Source organism: Felis catus, chromosome B4, assembly GCF_018350175.1.
Source record: "Felis catus isolate Fca126 chromosome B4, F.catus_Fca126_mat1.0, whole genome shotgun sequence".
NCBI lineage: Eukaryota > Metazoa > Chordata > Mammalia > Carnivora > Felidae > Felis > Felis catus.
This window is the reverse complement of record NC_058374.1, coordinates 16,109,986-16,129,045: the sequence shown is the minus strand read 5'-3', so window position 1 is coordinate 16,129,045 and position 19,060 is coordinate 16,109,986. Positions and strand designations below refer to the sequence as shown.

Sequence of the window (19,060 nt, the reverse complement as noted above, 5' to 3'; positions counted from 1 at the left end):
CAGTGTGTGTATAACATGTGATTTTATATATAGATAGATAAATGCATAGCTGTATCTTATTTTGTTTATCAACATTATATATATCAAATTATATATAACTATGTGTAATTTTATTTATATATAACATATATAATTATATAACTATATATAGCTTTGTTTGTCCAGTCATTTGTTTATACATTTTTGTTTATCCGTTTTGTTTCTCCATTCATCTACTGATGGACATTTGAGTTGTTTCCAGCTTTTGACTATTGTGAATAATGCTTTTATAAATACTGATATACAAATGTTTGTTTCAGCCCGTGCTTTTAATTTCTTTGGGTATATACCTAAAAGTAGAATTTGGTACATACCTAGAAGTAGAATATGGTAATTCCATGCTTAACTTTTTGAAGAATCGCCAAATTGTTTTCTACAGTGGCTGCTTTATTTTACATTCCTACAATGCCTGAGAGTTCCAATTTCTCAACATCCTCATCACCATTTGTTATTTTCCATTTTTTAAATAATAGCCATCCTAATGGGGGTCAAGTGTTACCTTATTGTGGTCTCCCTTTGCATTTCTCTAATAACTAGTGACTGAGCATTTTTTCATGTTCTTATTGGCCATTCATAATATATCTTCTTTGGGGCACTGCATTTTCAGTTCTTTTGCTATTACTTGAGTTGTCTTTTTATTTTTGAGTTGTGAGAGATCTTTTATATTCAGGATACTAGTATGCTCTTGCATTTTTTATTTCTCTTGGGTAAATATCTTGGAGAGGAAGTTCCGGGGCATTAACTGGATGTATATTTAGTATTACAAGAAACTGCCAAATAATTATTCAGAGTGGTTCTATCAGTATACATTCCCACCAGAATCACATTGGACTTCCGGTTGCTGTATATGCTTGCCAACATTTGATCTTGTCAGTCTTTTCTAGTTTAGCCATTCTGATGGGTATAAAATGATAGCTTACTGTGATATTTAATTTACACTGTTCTGGTGACTAATGACATCGAGTATTTTGGACATTCTCATTGGCTATTCACTCAACTTTTGTTGAAGTGTCTGTTCAAATCTCTTGTCATTTTTAAGTTGGTGATTTGTTTTTTTCATGTTTTTTTTTTTTGGTAGGAATTCCTTTTATATTCCAGAGATGAGTCCCTTGTTAGATATATGTTTTGTAATGATCTCTTCTTCCCCCTGCACAGTCTGTAACCTGCCTATTCATTTTCTTAGTCATGTCTTTAATGAGAAATTTTAATTTTTGATGAAGTCAAATTATTAATTTTTTAAATCCTATGGTTAATGCCTTTTGCATTATATCTAAGGAATATATGCCTTCCCCAAGGTGGTAAAGATATTCTCTGTTTTATTCTAGGAGCCTTATGGTTCTAGCTTTTATGTGTATATCTAGGAGGAATATTAAATTACTTTCTGTGTGTGGAGAGAAGTAGAGGTTGAGGATTTTTTGTCTTTTCTTCCCTCTATAAGGATATTCAGTAATTGAAACACCACGTGTTAAAATGACTTTCTTTTCCCCATTGAATTATGTTGGCAGCGTGGATTGGGCTGTATTGGTGGGTTCTTCTCTGGACTTTCTCTTTTGTTCCATTCATCTCTTTGTCTACCCTTGCACTAATACCGCACTATCTTGATTTTTAACAATTTTTTAAAGTGTATTTATTTTGAGATAGATAGATAGAGAGAGAGAGAGAGAGAGAGAGAGAGAGAGATGAGCATAAGCAGGGTAGGGGCAGAGAGGAGAGACAGAATCCCAAACAAGCTCTGTACCATCAGTGCAGAGCCCAAATGCATGGCTCAGACTCATGAACTGTGAGATCATGCCCTGAGCTGAGATCAAGAGTTGGGTGCTTAACTGACTGCACCCCACAGGCGCCCCTCACACCGTCTTGATTATGTCCAAGTTTATAAAGCACTAAAGCTACATTCTGAAAGCATTCATTTAACACTTACATGTTCCAGACTCTATATGTTATCTGTGGCAATCATTGAGTAGATGTTGTTTCCTATCTTTCATTCTCCCATGTCATCATAACTGCAGATTATAATACAAGTTGAATAGGCCGTATTTCCAAACTCTAGCCTATATTGTTACAAATCCCATATTTCGCCTACCTTTTCAGAAATTAAGTACAGATGCCTTTGTCACTTAAGCTCTGGCAAAATTAGCCCATGATACTGCTTCAGCTGTGTCTCTTAATGTTTTCTTAAAAGTACTCAATGTTGAACCAAACTAGAACTCTCACAGATTTCTAAATAAGCCTCACCCTTTTTCTGTGTATGTGCTCTTATCGACATGCGTTTTGTGCTCACCATTTCTGTACCTTAAATCCAGCTAACGTTTACATTTCCATCTCAGAAACAATCTCTCTGTTAAGCTGTGACTGAGCCTCACAATCCGATGTGATACGTCTGCCTCCAAATCTTCGAACCCTTCTAGCTCCGAGGGCACTTTATGATATTCTACCTTATAATGTGTCTTTTCCTGTATTCTTGCCCAATCTTTCCCCCTAGAAAGAAAAGTCCTTGAAGGCCGTGTATTAATTGCCTTTGTATCTCTGCAACAGGCATTTCAGTAAATTTGGGGGAAAGAAATTTTTGGAGTTGGCTCAAAGATAACGTGATTAAAGTTAAAGTTTTATAAAGAACAGTTATAAAGAAACCAGCAGGTGTTTCGGGATAATCTCAAAGCTTATTCTATCAATTTAATCCTCCAAAACACTCTCTCTCTCTCTCTCTCTCTCTCTCTCTCTCTCTCTCTCTCTCTCTCTCTTTTCAAATTAGAACTTTCCAGTTGGAGGATTCTCAGGACTGTAACAGGGATTTTGTGGAGATCCGCGAAGGAAACGCCACTGGTACTTTGGTGGGGCGATATTGTGGAAATGTCCTCCCCCTCAATTATTCATCAATTGTTGGGCACATACTGTGGATCCGATTTGTCTCCGATGGCTCAGGCAGTGGCATAGGCTTCCAAGCCACATTTACTAACAGTAAGTTGCTTCTATTTCATCGATGGTTTCCAAAGAACATCCTACAAACTAGAAAGGATAACACATTTTTTAGTAATGCAGTAAGTGAAGAATCCTGAACTCTATTCTCCTAGATCTGTTGTATTTGTGGAATTACTTCATTTTAAACTATATTATAAAAACTAAATTACATGTGCATGGCCCACCAGGAGCAAGGGAGAGTGGCTCTAGTAATCATTTTAAGCTCGTTTCTACCTGATGTTATATTAAACTTTTTACATGATGTTTTGTTAGAACCTTCTAACGTATTTAGTTCAGGTTGAGCATATTGATACCAAGGGTATTTTGTTTGAAGTCACAAACTCTCTATTCTTCAAATTCAAAACACTGAGTGTATTTTAGGATTGAATTAAGTGCTCAGATATTATAACAACAGGGTTTTCTTCTAATAGAATAAAATGTTAATATGTTTATTTGCTAACTTGACTTTTCCATAATTAGCTATTTTTCATGGCATACCAATATGTCTGTTTCTCTTACCAAACATTTGAAAACATGTCCCATTCTTTTGTAAAAAGGAAAATAGGTAAACAAAATAGAGAATGAGACTGGTAATACCCCTTCACTTGTCATCAGGTCTCCTGGGGTCTGGGAACCCTTTTTCACATGAGAAGTTATCTCCTCTTTTCACACCATGCCACCTTCTTAGGAGATGAAATTCCATTCACAAAATCACTGTTCTCCAAGGAATTAGTAGATAGTACAGAAATCAAAAGGGAAGCAATATTTCTTTCAGTGTTCAGAATAGAAATCACAGCCAATTAAAAGTCCATCCTTTTCAACACCCCTTGCCTTTTGTTTCTTTCATTTGATTAAAGAGCTATTCTAAGTACTTCTGATTTACTGCTCTGTTTTCCCTCCTAGTATTTGGCAATGATAATATTGTGGGAACTCATGGGAAAGTCGCCTCTCCCTTATGGCCTGGACATTACCCCCACAACTCTGATTACCAATGGATAGTAAATGTGGATGCGTCTCAAGTTATCCATGGTAGAATCTTGGAGATAGACATTGAAGCAACTCAAAACTGCTATTATGACAAATTAAGGGTGAGTATCCAAGGGCAATCAGTGTTAGTAAATTTTGGTGAATTTCTATTTGCAAAAACAAATCAAGTTAATGTCAGTTGAAGCATTTGTAAATCACATGGGGTGGCCTCCCTAGATCATGATTACCTCTTCTAGATTACCTATGAAAAGGTAATTCTGTCATTATATTTATTTTCTTTGGATTCTCTAAGTTTTATTTTTAGCATTATTGTAATTTACCTCTTGGGCTTTGTCTATGTGTATATGTATATCTTAGTTATTCTCTCTCATATCTCATTTTCTTGTGTATTCTTATGTTAGAGTGTTAAAAGTTTGAAGGATCATTTAAAAAATTTTTTTTTCAACGTTTATTTATTTTTGGGACAGAGAGATACAGAGCACGAACGGGGGAGGGGCAGAGAGAGAGGGAGACACAGAATCGGAAACAGGCTCCAGGCTCTGAGCCATCAGCCCAGAGCCTGATGCGGGGCTCGAACTCACGGACCGCGAGATCGTGACCTGGCTGAAGTCGGACGCTTAACCGACTGCGCCACCCAGGCGCCCCGGATCATTTTTAAATAAATAAATATAAAATTGTGGTGGTTATTGCCATCCAGATTTTGGTTACTGCATCAGTTTCAAAAACACTGTCACATTCTTTTTTCTTTTTTTAGCTTTATTCAGGTATATTCGACAAATAAATATTGGGGATATTTAAGATGTACAACTTGATATTGTAACCTATGTACACATTGTGAAACAATTGTTACAGTCAAGCTAATTAATACTTGTATCACCTTGCATGGTTATCATTTGGATTTTGTGTGCGTATATGTCTGTGTGTGTGAAAGAGAATATTTAAGATGTACCCTCTTAGCAAATGTCAAGTATATAATACAGAAACAGTAAGATATATTTCAGTATTAACTGTAGTCACATTGCTGCACATTAGATCTCCAGAATTATTCATCTTGCATAACTGAAACTTTGTAACCTTTGACCAACATTTCCCCATTTTCCTCTCTCCCCACCCCTGGAAACCATCGCTCTACTTTCTCCTTCTGTGAGTTTAACTATCAGATTCTCAAAGGCCAGGATTCCATTTTATTCATCTTGGGTCTGCAGGGCCTCACCTAGAGTTAAGTACCTAAGGTGCTTCGTATGTGTGGAAATCATTATTACATAGTTTGAAAAACAGCTTATCTCCTAGCTTCGGCAGAGAAATTGATAACAATTTCAATGAACTTGTTCCAAATTATTTACAAAATGAAGAGAAAGATAGGAAATATGGTTGGATGGCATTTTTCCACATGTGCCGAAAAAAACAATGTGTTCCATGCTATGTGTTTGTAACTATAAAAATATGTCTCTAAATAGGTAACTTCATATTTTCAACCAAATGAAAAAAAAATTGAGTGATTTGAATGTGTGTTGAGCCCTCACAAGCTGCCACTCTTTTGTTGTCATTAATTCTACTTTCCGATACCTGTCTGTTTAAACCTTTCCTTCTTCTTGTTGCTTTTTCTGTTACTTTCTAATTTCTTCCTTTGAGGCCCCAAAGCACATTCAATAAGTTCTATTGTTGTACAACTATGTTGATTCCTAATTTTCCACCCCTAAATTTTACTAGATCAAATAATGAGCTATATTGCATACAGCTTATGTATTAATATAATTCTACGGCAAAGATGAAATTATTTTAAAACACCTTAAAAATTTTTGCAGTCATATTTTATATTCAATGGTGCTTTCTATTTCAACTGACATATGGTGTTTACTTGTTTATTTTTTTCATTATGATGAAATTATAATAACATAAGGCAACCTTTTAGTTTTCTTTTTTATGAAGAAAAATAGAGGTAAATTACTTGAATTCAGTGCTGTATTATCTTTTTTTTTTTTTTTTTACATGCAGATTTACGATGGGCTTGGTGTTCATTCCCGCCTCATTGGAACTTACTGTGGTACCCAGACCAAATCTTTTAGCTCCTCTAGAAATTCCTTGACATTTCAGTTTTCTTCTGACTCTTCAATCTCAGGGAAAGGATTCCTTCTGGAGTGGTTTGCAATGAATGTCTCTGTTGGACCTTCCCCTACAATTGCTCCAGGTATGTCTTACCAAACGGTAATAAATGAAATTCTGTTTTTGGGTTTCACTGCATGGGCCTTCCCAGAATAGGTTTCAAAGGGCCTTCCCTTAATAGGTGGCAAATATGTAAATTACTAAGAATAAGTGCAGCCCTAAAACCCTCCATATATATCTGGTGTTCTTTTAATTTCATAAATACTGCCTTTTGTAAAAAACTGTACATTTGTGTTTTTTTTTTTATTTTTCCCATTATATTTTTTATATTAATTAGGGGTTTGATATCCATGAGGCATTCTACTTATAACTTCTAGAGACTCCTTTAGAGATCTCTGAAAATTTGATTTGTAAATGCCCTGCATGCACACACACACACACACACACACACACACACACATGCACACACAATATTATGGGTCAACTAGAAGACAGAAGTAAGTGTTTTTTCTCTAGATTTCACTTTTTTTAAGTTTTTTAAAAAATGTTTATTTTCATTTTTGAGAGAGTGAGTGAGTGGGGGAGGGGCAGAGAGATTTGAAGCAGGCTCTGTGCTGAAAGCCGAGGGCCCGATGCAGGGCTGGAACTCACAAACCATGAGATCATGACCTGAGCTGAAGTGGGAAGCTCAACCAATTGAGCCACCCAGGCACCCCTTTTCTAGATTTCATTTTAAATGTGCCTTCAGAAATGCTTTACTTTCTCCTTAGTTGGTCATAAACCTTCATGTTTTAAGGTAAAATTAGCCTAATTGTTAAACTTTTATTTGACTATGTTTAAGACATCCTTAATTCCCTTGGTAAGCAGTGTTTGGGGAGACTGATTTTTCCTTAAAATTTTATTTAAACAATTTTGAATGGCTTTTATGGGTTGTCATAGAAGTCTGACAGCACAGTTTGGGGGATATTGCCAACCTTGGTATACAGTTGACCCTTGAACAACACAAGTTTGAAATGAAGGCGATTGAAAAAATCTTATATGAGAATTTTTTCAATAAACACAGTTCAGTACTGTAAATGTGTTTTCTTTTCCTTATTTAAAAAAAATTTTAACATTTACTTATTTTTGAGAGAAAGAGAAAGAGAGACACAGTGTGAGCTGGTGAGGAGCAGAGAAAGAGGGAGACACAGCATCTGAAGCAGGCAGGCTCCAGGCTCTGAGCTGTCAGCACAGAGCCGGATGTGGGGCTCGAACTTGTGAACCATGAGATCATGACCTGAGCTGAAGTCAGACGCTTAACCGAATGAGCCACCCAGGCACCCCTCTTTTCCTTACAATTTTCTCAGCATTTTCTTTTCTCTAGCTAGCTTACTTTATTATAAGACTATAGCATGTAATACATGTAACATACAAAATATGTGTTAATTGTTATCTGTAAGACTTCTGGTCAATGGTAGATGATTAGTAATAAAGTTCTGGGGGAGTCAAAAGTTACATGGATTTTGGGGGAACCTGCTGGCTCAGTCAGTAGAGCATGAGGCTCTTAATTGCAGTGTCGTGAGCTGGAGCCTATGCTGGGCACATGGGCTACTTAAAGTCATGTGGATTTTTTACTGTGTTGGGGGTTGGCACCCCTAAGCCCTGCACTGCTCAAGGATCAGCTGTACTTGATTGAGACACATTATCATAGGTTCTCATTGAAGAATATTCAAACTTTGAACTTGTTCTAAGACTAAATATATCCTAAAAGATTAGAGCCTATTTGCTTCTAACTTCTTAGGAATTTGTATTGGCAGAGGTAACTGATAAATGTATCATTCACACTTGTTTTCATTTAATGCACCTAGAGTATTCTGTTCTGAGATGTTTTTTCCACCCCCCCTTACAAGATGTTTCCATAAAATTGAATATGAATCTCTTTCTTAAAATATTAATCTACTTATCTAAGAGCAAAGAACCATCAGCAAGATTGCCAAATGCAATTTGAAGCTATCCATTTAATTCTGGATAGCTCTTCTAAGTAAACTTGAATTAAGCTTTTTTTATAGCCACAAATCTCAAGTTAGAGAAAAATCACTTACTCATGGAAAATATTATATCAACAAATATAATTTAGTACTCAAAAATGACAAATTTTCTTCTCATACTTAAGCTCTGTAATTAGATGAGTTAAGTGGATGAGTGATTATATCATAAATTTCATTTTCCTTGAGAACAAGGGAAGGTGAAAGTAAGAACATAAGAGAATTTTATAATTTACTAGTTACCTAGATGATAGGGTGGCATCGCATTCTGAAAGATTCATTAAAACTAAAAAAAAATTAAAAAGCTTAACATTTTAAAATATATTTATATATTGCACATTGTACCATCAGCATTTCTTACATATGCATATGTTTAGTTTAATTCAATAAATATTTATTGAGGATTTGCTATAGATACACCGAGACAATTAAGTAAAGGGACAAAGATCTGATCTCAACTCTCCAGGAGCTTAAAAATAGTTGGGAAAGACAAAGTATTCATATGTCAGTCAAATAACAATTTAGTAATTAAATTATTTAATGACAAAGCATGTGGTACAGGCAGAAGAAAAGAAAGCAAAGGAAACTGACCTTAATGTGGATGAGGATCATTTGAAGGAAATTAAACACATCGAGTAGGAAAAGATTAGTCAGCATATCAGTCAGGACATGATCAGTTATGCTGCGATAGCAAACAATTCCAAACTCTGAGTTGCTGAAAAATCGTAAAGTTTCTTTCTGGTCTGTGTTACATATTCTTCTTGGATTAACTAAGTGCCTTGTCATCAGTATCACTGCATAGCCCAGGCTGTTGGAGCTGACATTGTTTGGGGCATTGACTGTGATCATGGCCAGAGGAAGGAGAGCTCTGGCATGTCTCAGTACAAAAGTGCTCAGCTTGAAAGTGGCAAAATTATTTTGCTCATAATTCATTGGCTCAAACTGGTCAAATGACCTCACTCAACCACAAAAGGATCAGAAATTGCAATGTCAGCATGTGTTTATAAATGAGGGAAATGAATATTTGACCAAAAAGAATAATGACCCCAAGTCAGTTAGTTTGATAACTGCCTTTTATAAATTCAAGGTAAGAAATATTTTACATAAAGGAAAATCTTAACATTTGAAGACACTGAGTAATATTAAAGTCTTCCACTTGAAAATTTCTTTCATTTGTCTCTTTTTTTCTTTACTTCTGTAGCCTGTGTAGAAATAGGACACAAGAATTAGGACCTAGTCCCATAAAAGTTTACACTCACTTCCTGGTGGTCCTAGTAAGATTCAAACATGTACTGGTATAAAAGTCAGAAAGCTCTGGAATGGTGGGGTGAGGACCTCTGAAAAAGCATTCCTGCAGGAAAACAATGAGAACATTGTCAAAATTGTCAAGATCAGCTTTTGAGAACCCTGGAAATTCATCAAAGCTCACAACAATCTAAAGAGTGTTTATTCAAGAATGATGGCTGAATCTCAGAAAAATAGTCAGCTTTCTGGCATCTTAATTCTCCCTATTTCCATCTCTCCCCTTGCCTCAGCTTTGCAGTTGCCTCACAGAATCCTCAACTAGAGTAGCTGTGAAACCAGTAGTTGAGTGCCTACTGGAAGGGGTAGAACAGGTGGAGAGCTACAGAAAACCTCCTATTCCTAAGGAATTACCATTATTTGACCTATCTGGCAGCTTCCTAGGAAAGCTCCATTCTCAGGACTTGTCTTCATTTGATCTGCCTCAGCGGTTGCTCTGTGCGCATAGCCCTATCCCCAGGGTGTTTGTAGAAAACAGTCAGTGGCGACTGTTTAACATCACAGTTATATGTGGCAGTAATACCAGGTGCAGCTAACAAGAGGGTGAATAAAACTGTAAAAGGAAAATCCTGGGGAATGAGATACCCATAGGGAGCTTTGGAAAACTCTGACATATTTCTGGAAATTTAGAAAGCCACACACAGGTGCAGGACTGTGCACATGTCCAAGAGAGGACGCTAGGGCCCTGATCTCTCAACTCTATGTGATCTTGAGGGTCTGTGTAAGCAGGGAGTGAAGACTGAGGCAGAGTTGTAAACTGTCTACTAGAGCTTTATAGGCATATCCCAACACATGTAGACTTTAAGTTAGCTATTATAAATGTGTTGAAAAGTTAAAAGGAGCCACGTCTAAAGAATTGAAGGAAAATATGGGAATAATGTATCACCAAACAGAGACTATCGAGAAAGTGATAGAAATTATGAAAAGAAAAAAACCAAATAGAAATGTCAGAATTGAAAAGTATAATAATTGAAATTCTCTGGATGGGCTCAATTACAGATTTGAGCACATAGAAGAAAGAATCAGCGAACGTGCAGATAGGTCAATTGAGATTGGCCTGTCCATGGGAAAGAAGGAAAAAGACTGAAAAAAATTGTACAGAGCCTCAGAAACTATCAATTATACTAATATATGTACAATGAAAGCCCCAGAAAAGGAGGGAGATAAAGGGGGACAAAGAATATTTGAATATAGTGTCCAAATACTTCCCAAATTTGATGAAAAATATTATTCTACAAAAATCCCAGTAAACTCCAAATAGGATAAGCTGTCTGAAATCTATACCTAGACAAGTCACCAACTATCAAAGCTGGAGAAAAAGGGATCATCTTCAGAGCACCAGGAAAAAGTGATCCTTCATGTAAAAGGAGTCCTCACCTAGCTTCTCATCAGAAACCATGAAAGCCAGACAGCAGTGGAGTGACATATTCAAAGTATTGAAATAAAAAGACTGTTGATTAAAAGTCAAAAGTCTATACCCAGCACATATATCCTCCAAACTAAGGAGAAATTCAAAGACTCCAAGATAAATGAAAATGGAGAGAATTTATTGCGAGCAGATCTACTCTAAAAGAAATTCTAGTGGAAGGCCTTAGACTGAAATGAAAGTACCATAGCATGTCTTGACAACTAATAAATAGCATGCAGTAAAATAATGACATAAGTAAATATAAAGACATTGTAAATGCATTTTTGTTTGTAATTCTCCCGCTCTCTGATTTAAAGACAGCTGCGTCAAGCAATGACTATAAAACTATGTTGATGGATTTGTAATGTTTAAATGTGTAATTTTTATGGCAAAAATAGCATCAAAGGATGGGGATGGAAATAGAATTTTATTGGAGCCAAGTTTTGTGTACCATTCAAATTAAGTTAGTATTAACCCAAATTACATTGTTTCAAATTAGGATGTAGATTATAACTGCCAGAACAACCACTGAAAAAATAACTTAAAAATATACATAGTAGGGGTGCCTGAGTGGCTTAGTCAGTTGAGCATCTGACTCTTTTTTTTTTTAATGTTTATTCACTTTTTTGAGAGACAGAGACAGAGTGTGAGCAGGGCAGGGGCAGAGAGAGAGAGAGGGAGACACAGAATCTGAAGCAGGCTCCAGGCTCTGTGCTGTCAGCACAGAGCCCAATGCGGGGCTCGAACTCACGAACCATGAGATCATGGCCTGAGCCGAAGTCGGACACTCAACCAACTGAGCCACCCACGTGCCCCTGAGCATCTGACTGTTGATTTGGGCTCCGGTCATGATCTCATGGTCATGGGACCAAGTTCTGTGTCAGGCCACATGTGGAGCCTGGAGCCTGCTTAAGATTCTCTGCATTCTTCTCCTTTGCCCCTTCCCCGCTTGCACGTGTTCTCTCTCTGTGTCTCTCAATAAAAATAATATATGTATGTATGTATGTATAGTAAAAAAAAAACAAGTGAATTAAAATGGTATACTAAAAAATATATATATTTAGCATTCCCTAGGATGATTTTAATCAATCAATAACAATAACAAGGTTGGCAAAAGCAAACAATAACAAGGGTTGGCAAGGATGTGGAAAAATAAGAACCCTGTGTATTGCTGGTAAAATTATAAAAAGTTATAACCACTTTGGAAAACAGTTTAGCAGTTCTTCAAAAATTGAAACACAGGGTTACCATATGATCCTGCAATTACATTCCTAGTCATATACCTGATGGAATTGAAAACATATAGTCCACACAAAAATTTATAAACTGAAAGTTCATAGAAGCATTCTTCATAATAGTGAAAAAGCAGAAGCAACCCAAATATCGCACAACTGATAAAACTTAATGTGATATATCCATACAGTGGAGTCCTGGACACGCTTAAAGCAAGGAAATGAAAAGAATGAAGGAAAATGAAAGAAATACTGAAATATGCCACGGATGAACCTTAAACCATTATGCTAAGTGAATGAAGCTAGTCACAAAAGGCCACATGCTGTCCGATTATATGTATATGAAATGGCAAGAATGGGCAAATCCATAGACAGAGACAGAAAGTAAATTAGTGGTTTCCATGGACTGGTAGAGTGGAAAATAGGCAATCAGTGGTAATTGGTATAAAGTGTCTTTGTGGAATGGTAAAAGTGTTCTAAAATTAGCCCTGATGGTTACAGAACTTTGTGACTATAACTAAAAGCCCCTGAATTGTAGATGTTAAAAGGGTCGTTTTATGACACACAAAGAATACTTTAACGAAGCTAATTTTTTAAAAAATTAATAAGAAATGAAGAAAGGCTGTTGTTATACATTTTACTAATTTGAAAATGATTTCAAAATTGCCCACATATAAATAACATGGTGAACAGCTATGCTGAAAAAGTAAAGATTAGAATACAGAGGAGGGACGCCTGGGTGGCTCAGTCGGTTAAGCATCCAACTCTTGATTTGGGCTCAGGTCATGATCTGATCTCATGGTCGTGAGGTTGAGCTCTGTGTCAGGCTCTATGCTCAGCGTGGAGCCTGCTTAAGATTCTCTCTCTCCCTCTGCCTGTCCTCAACTCATGCTTGGGCATGCTTGCTCTCTCTCTCTCTCTCTCTCTCTCTCTCTCTCTTTCTCAAAAAAGGTAAAGTACAGAGGAAACATTAATAATAATAATAATAATAATGATAATAAAAGAAGGTCTTCTACGTGGACTAACTTCGTGCTTAACAAATAAAAGACACTAAGACACTAATAAACGGGCCGTGTGGCAAGGCTATGGCGAAAAAAGCAGAACACAGTGTTTTTCTTACACAAAAAATAAAGGAACAGAAATCACAGCTTTGTGAGTCAGCAGGTTTAATAAAATATTTCTAGGTTTCTTTGAGAACTTTGTTGTAATTGGTTGTGTCCTTTTGGTACAGAGATGCCACTTTAAAATGAACGTGCTAGATTCTCCTCCGTCAGAGGTATCTCATAGATGTTGTTTTTCATTCTACAGGTGCTTGTGGTGGGTTCCTGAGGACAGGAGATGCGCCAGCCTTTCTTTTCTCCCCAGGCTGGCCCGAAAGCTACAGTAACAGCGCTGAATGTATGTGGCTCATTCAGGCTCCAGATTCTACCGTGGAACTCAACATCCTTTCCCTGGACATCGAAGCTCACAGAACATGTGACTATGACAAACTTGTGATAAGAGATGGTGAGAAACATTTAAACAAAACACAAAACTACCGAGTTTCAACCTTGACACATACAGAGTTACGTTCAGTTATCGTGATACTCACTTACTGCCTCCATCCGTTTTGTATGGAAGTTCCCTGACATTATGGTCAGTGAAGGCATCCCATACCAGAATTGGCTACAATTTCTGAAGAACATGAGGAAAATATTAAATTGCCTGTAACAAACTAATGCGCATTCTATCTCAGGAACAGCATTATCTTACTAAGAGAAAATACTATCTTTGGCTTAAGTAGGAAATAATGGTCTGAGTTTCCAGGTGGTGCTGCCTTCTTTTTGAAAGGTCTTGGAGATACATTTTGATATTTTATACCTATGACCTTAAGATACAAGTGTGAAAAATATATATATATTATATATTATTATATATTATTATATATATTTATTATTATACATATTATTATAGATATATAATTGCTTGTATTCAGTTCTCTTTGTCTACTGAATCTCTGGGTAGAATAGGTAGAATTAAGGGCTTATATTTTTTCGTGTTTTCCTCTATGCACATGTGTGGTATGGCTATGTAATGATGGGGGATAAGAATAATGCTAATATGCAACATGTACAAAATCATGCTTCACGGTTCACAAGGCTGGAGGAGAGGCAAGCCATGTCCTCTGACCAGTGTTTCTCCCAGTGTGGTCGTCAGACCAGCAGGATCAGTGTCACCAGGGAAGAAATGCCAATCTTATGGCCACGCCCCAGATCTACCAAAGTAGAAACTCTCCAAGTGGGTCTTAGGTCTGTGATTTAAAAAGCCCTCCAGGCAGGGGCCACGTTTAGGTTGAGGAAAGCAAGGCAAGATTATGCAAACTGCACGGTTGGATTCTGTCTTTGTTGAAAATGGTGATATTTTGACCATTTTACATTAAATTTCAGTTTTTAACTATTGCAGTAAAATATTATTTATCTTGCTTTCTAAGGTCTTTGGGACCTCCTTGAATGTTGCCCATGAGGCAAGTGCCTCTCTCACTTGACCCTTGTCCCTGCCTCCAGGTGATAATGATGGTCTCTAAAGTTTAAGAACCACAAGATACAGACATTGCGACCTCACATGCCTACCTAGACAAACAGGGGACGTAACAAGGAAAGTGTTAATCTGGAGCACAGAGTTGAAGGGGCAGCTACTAGGAAGGCAGGCTCAGTGTTATTAGCTTCCTTTTTTGTTTTTTTTTTAAAGAGATGTGAAAGATACAGAATTTTCTATGAATTTCCCAATTGTTAAATTTTGGAAATTAATGAAAAAAGCTTCAGAGCCTTTTCTGGAACAAACGAACATGTGCTTGCTTTTTGCCCACAGGTTACTAACATGTAAGCTTGTGTCTTCCTTATCCCCTCAACGCTAGACTTCCGTGAAAGGCAGTTAGAAAATGGCAGAGGTGCTTGATTTTCCTTCTGTAGAGGCTGGACACTAACGCTCAAGTCAGTCGCACAAAACAGGAGATGATAAACCTTAACTTTCCCCCCTTTTCCATCAACCATCATCCAGCGCATTGCTCAGAGAAATTGCCGCCTTTTCTCACATCAAGGCATTCCTGTGGATGTTAACATTTAAAACTTCTCATGTGATGAAATGAGTGTGTCCTTGCACACATATTCTGAGTGTTCAGAATATAGTAGAAACTTTGAAAAAACATCTTCAGTAGGTAACTGCATTAATGAAGTAAAGTGTGGCTACTCTTTCAAAAATCACTTTCTATTGAGATGGTTTTTGCTCTACTGCTGAATGGCTCCAGGTCTGTTTTATCGTCTGTGAAAGAGAGACTGATACCTCCTTCGTGAGGCTGTTGTATTAGGGAACATAATAAACACAAAATTCCCTAGCAAAAGCCCTGGCATTTTGTAGATGCAGAATTTGGAATTGCTTAATTTAGATTTCAATTTACTTTATTAGAGATATTTCTAAAATAGGTTTCATCATATCCACTTAATAGAATGTTCTTGCTGAGGCATAGAACTTGGAGAGCTCTGCAGATTGACTTCTATGCCAAAACAATGATAATATTTTAAATTGGTGTGCAACCTGTCCAAAGAGATTTTTATTTACAACATGAGTTGGTGCTGAATAGGTTCGTTATTTCCTCATGTGTTTATTGATTCATTCAAGACATGGTTGTTGAGTGCCTACTATGTGGCGGTTGGTGGGTATTTTGTTCATTGGCTCAGTGTTTGTCTACATTTAGAATAAAACTTCAAGTCCCATTTCAATTATTTGTTCTTCGTTCAGCCAGGTTTTTCCTTCCGAGTAGCAGGGGTATATACCATCCTGAAGGAAATATCTAAAGCCATTAACCACAACCAATGATACTTACAGGCCACTTGTGCAATTGGCCAGTCATCACAGGCCTTGGGCCTTTGTCCCTTGGTCCAAGGCAGGCTGTGAACATTCTTGGGCCACCCCAGAGAGGGCCCCGCAGCCTTCCTGGGAGACCTGAGTCACTCTCCCACCTGTTTATTCATTTTACAGGCTGGTGATGGTTCAAGACTGAATCAATTTTTTCCAGACTATGTAACAACAAATTTTACATACCAAGATTCCCCAAAATTGAGGTTCCATGAAACTACATTGGACCTAGATAAAATTAAAAAAAAAAAAAAAAAAAAAAAAAAAAAAAAAACAGTGAAAAGGGGGGAAAAGGCAAACAAAAGAAAAAAAAAGTCAAAAATCAGTAATCCTTTTATCTATTTATAGATATAAAACGTACTTTGTGATCTTAGGGAAATCATATAATAGTATAGTTTGAGCATCTGGAGTTAATTAGCCAGGGTTTTAAATCCTTGTTGACTTCTATGCTCTATGCCTTCAGGCAAATTATATATCCTCCCTAAGACTGTTTCCAATTTACAAAATGGGGATAATAAAAATACCTACTTAATAGCATTATTGTGATGATAAAGTCTGATATTGTATGTAAAGCACTCAAAGTGGTAATAATAATTGCTCGATAAATGTCAGCTACTGGTAATCTTGGGCCCCAGCGTCCACGTCTCTAAAATGAGGAGTCTGGACTAGAAAGAGAATCACCAGACTGCCTTCTAGCCCTGGCTGTTTACCTTTGATTTTCCCCTCCCCTTAAAGAGCAGATTCATGCCTGCTACCATCCATATGGTGAAGTCATGGAAGGCTCTAGACATACCTCCGTATTTATTATGGATACTGTGGGGAGAAACAAACCATCTTACGGTTGTTGGGTTATCTACCAACTCATCAGTTAGGTGACGGCTAAGTAATTATTTAGAGATAAGCACTGTTTCATCACATGGTCTGAGGTGAAGTTTAGAAAAGAAATACAAATCAGTAGATCCTATCCAGTCTCACTGAGAGAGAAAATATGCACCTATGAAATAAATAACAACATACAATGAACTTCCAAATTTTGTGACATAGGTAATTAGAGAGTAAGTCCACCAAAACAATTTAGGGCAAAATGTGTAGCAAAATAACACGTGCAAAAGGAGTTAAAGAGAGAAACTTTTGAATTATAAAGTACCAAAAATTTTCAGAGGCCACAAACCCTCCAAAGAATACCTTTCAAGCCTCTCCTATTTATAGCTATACCATTGCATTTGTAATCCCACACACTACCTTGTTTTCTAGAGTAGTTAATACTAGTGCGTTTTAGGTGGAGGAAGGATTAATTTTGCTGATTGTTGTTTTACAGGGGAAAATTTCCTCATGTCTCGTACTCTATTTTTTGGTTTTTATCAGCTTGAAGTTTATTAATTATTTGCCTTAGGGGGAAAAAAAATCCCAGCCAAGGTATCCAAATATTTTATCATCTCCTTTGCTCCATTCTGGCTTTGGTTGTGGCTTTGTTCCATGTTGCTTATATTCAAGAGTTGTAAAAAGGAAAAGAGCCATGAAGTGACCCAGTGGTCCTTTGCCTCTCTCCTTGGAGGGCACCCTGGCTGAAACGTTTCTCATCCTCCACAGGTGGACATATGTGTGTTCGTTTAATAGCAACATGAATAAATGATATAAAACAAATGAAGTTTTAAAAACCCACAAAAAACACAGCCACAACCAAAAAACTCTCTGGAGCTGAGGTTCATATAAAAGTTGCACACTTCTTGGCAAATGACCTTGCCACAATAGTACAGGATCTGCTGCCGAAGAGCCAATCTTTCTTCTCTTTCAGATACTGGACCTTCAGTGATCAGAGTAATTTAGCAGTGTCTCTAACACACGTCTGCACTGGTCCTCCATCATTCCTAACTCTCATGTGCTCCGATTTTGAGTTTTAGTGCCAGGAGGAACGGTTGCCCCGTTTTTAGAAAGACGGTGGGAACTGTCAAGGGAGACTTTAACATAAAGGGTAAAGAGAAAGGTAGGCAGTTCGATCATGAGCTGGAGCCAGAATGATGTAACCCCTGGAGCGTCCTTGTACTTGAGAATCTCATTATCTCCCAGGAATGGCGATGTTCTGTAAAAAACATATGAGCCACTTTGTCTGGGTTGCAAATGATGGTGGAGGAGATTCTGAAGGCGTTATATTTTCACGCTTGACATTTCCTTTCTTTGGCATAGGAGACAATAACCAGGCCCAGCAGCTAGCAGTTCTCTGTGGCAGAGAGATCCCTGGACCCATCCGGTCCACTGGAGAGTACATGTTCATCCAGTTCACCTCTGACTTCAGTGTCACCAGACCGGGCTTTAATGCATCCTTTCATAAGGGTATTAAGTTCCATTATTTTTTATGTCATGTCATATCATCTCACCTCATCATCTCTCTCCCTCTCCCTCTCCCTCTGTCTCTGTCTCTGTCTCTCTCTCTCTGTCTCTCTCTCTCTCTGTCTCTCTCTCTCTCTCTCTCTAATATACTCTGCTTATTTTTCTATGCCAGGACAGAGATTGTAAGTGAGAGCACACGGGTCTCTGCCCAGCTTCTAGCTGGCTATCCTTATGCCAGGTACTGAGTCCTGGTCCAAAAAACTGTGGCCAGGATTGCACAGAAGGATTCCTTACCTTCAGGTCCCTGGGCATGGCATCTTTCCCCCAAAAGGAGGTGCATTCATGGTAGGCACAAAGGGTCACATCTTTAAAACAATTTTTCAGCCTATCTGAGGGCTTCAGCTAGAACAGAACTAGACAGCCCTTACCCACCACCCATCAAAGAAACAATAAGCCAGAGTCCTCTTCAATCTAAGAAATACCGGAAGTAATATAGAAGGTATCTTCAGAAATCTTTTGGTTTAAATCCCTTATCCGAGGGTTGGCAGGAAGACTATGTTTCTCTTAAAATATGAGTTGGATGAGTCAGAGAACGTGCACGATATGTGGGAGGCGATCATGTGCAGTATGACCGAGACTTTCAAAACTTGATAAAATGGGAAGTCCAGTAATAAATCCAGTAAACCCAAACTGGGCTAAAATTAAAGAAGCAGTTCACGGAAAATGGAACATTGAAAGACTCTGATGTTTTTAACCAAAGAGGTGTAATTTTAAAGTCGACTCTCGAT

General features: G+C 37.4%; 1 protein-coding gene across 2 annotated transcripts in view; it reads left to right on the top strand.

Moving 5' to 3' along the window:
• CUBN (cubilin) overlaps positions 1-19,060 on the top strand; it is a 284,543-nt gene that overhangs the window by 171,907 nt on the left and 93,576 nt on the right. For both annotated transcript variants that reach the window (XM_023256399.2, XM_003988129.5), the window contains exons 37-41: positions 2,792-2,997; positions 3,901-4,085; positions 5,980-6,172; positions 13,362-13,559; positions 18,129-18,275. In XM_023256399.2, coding sequence (XP_023112167.2) covers positions 2,792-2,997; positions 3,901-4,085; positions 5,980-6,172; positions 13,362-13,559; positions 18,129-18,275 — 929 coding nt within the window. The remainder of the gene's footprint in view (positions 1-2,791; positions 2,998-3,900; positions 4,086-5,979; positions 6,173-13,361; positions 13,560-18,128; positions 18,276-19,060) is intronic.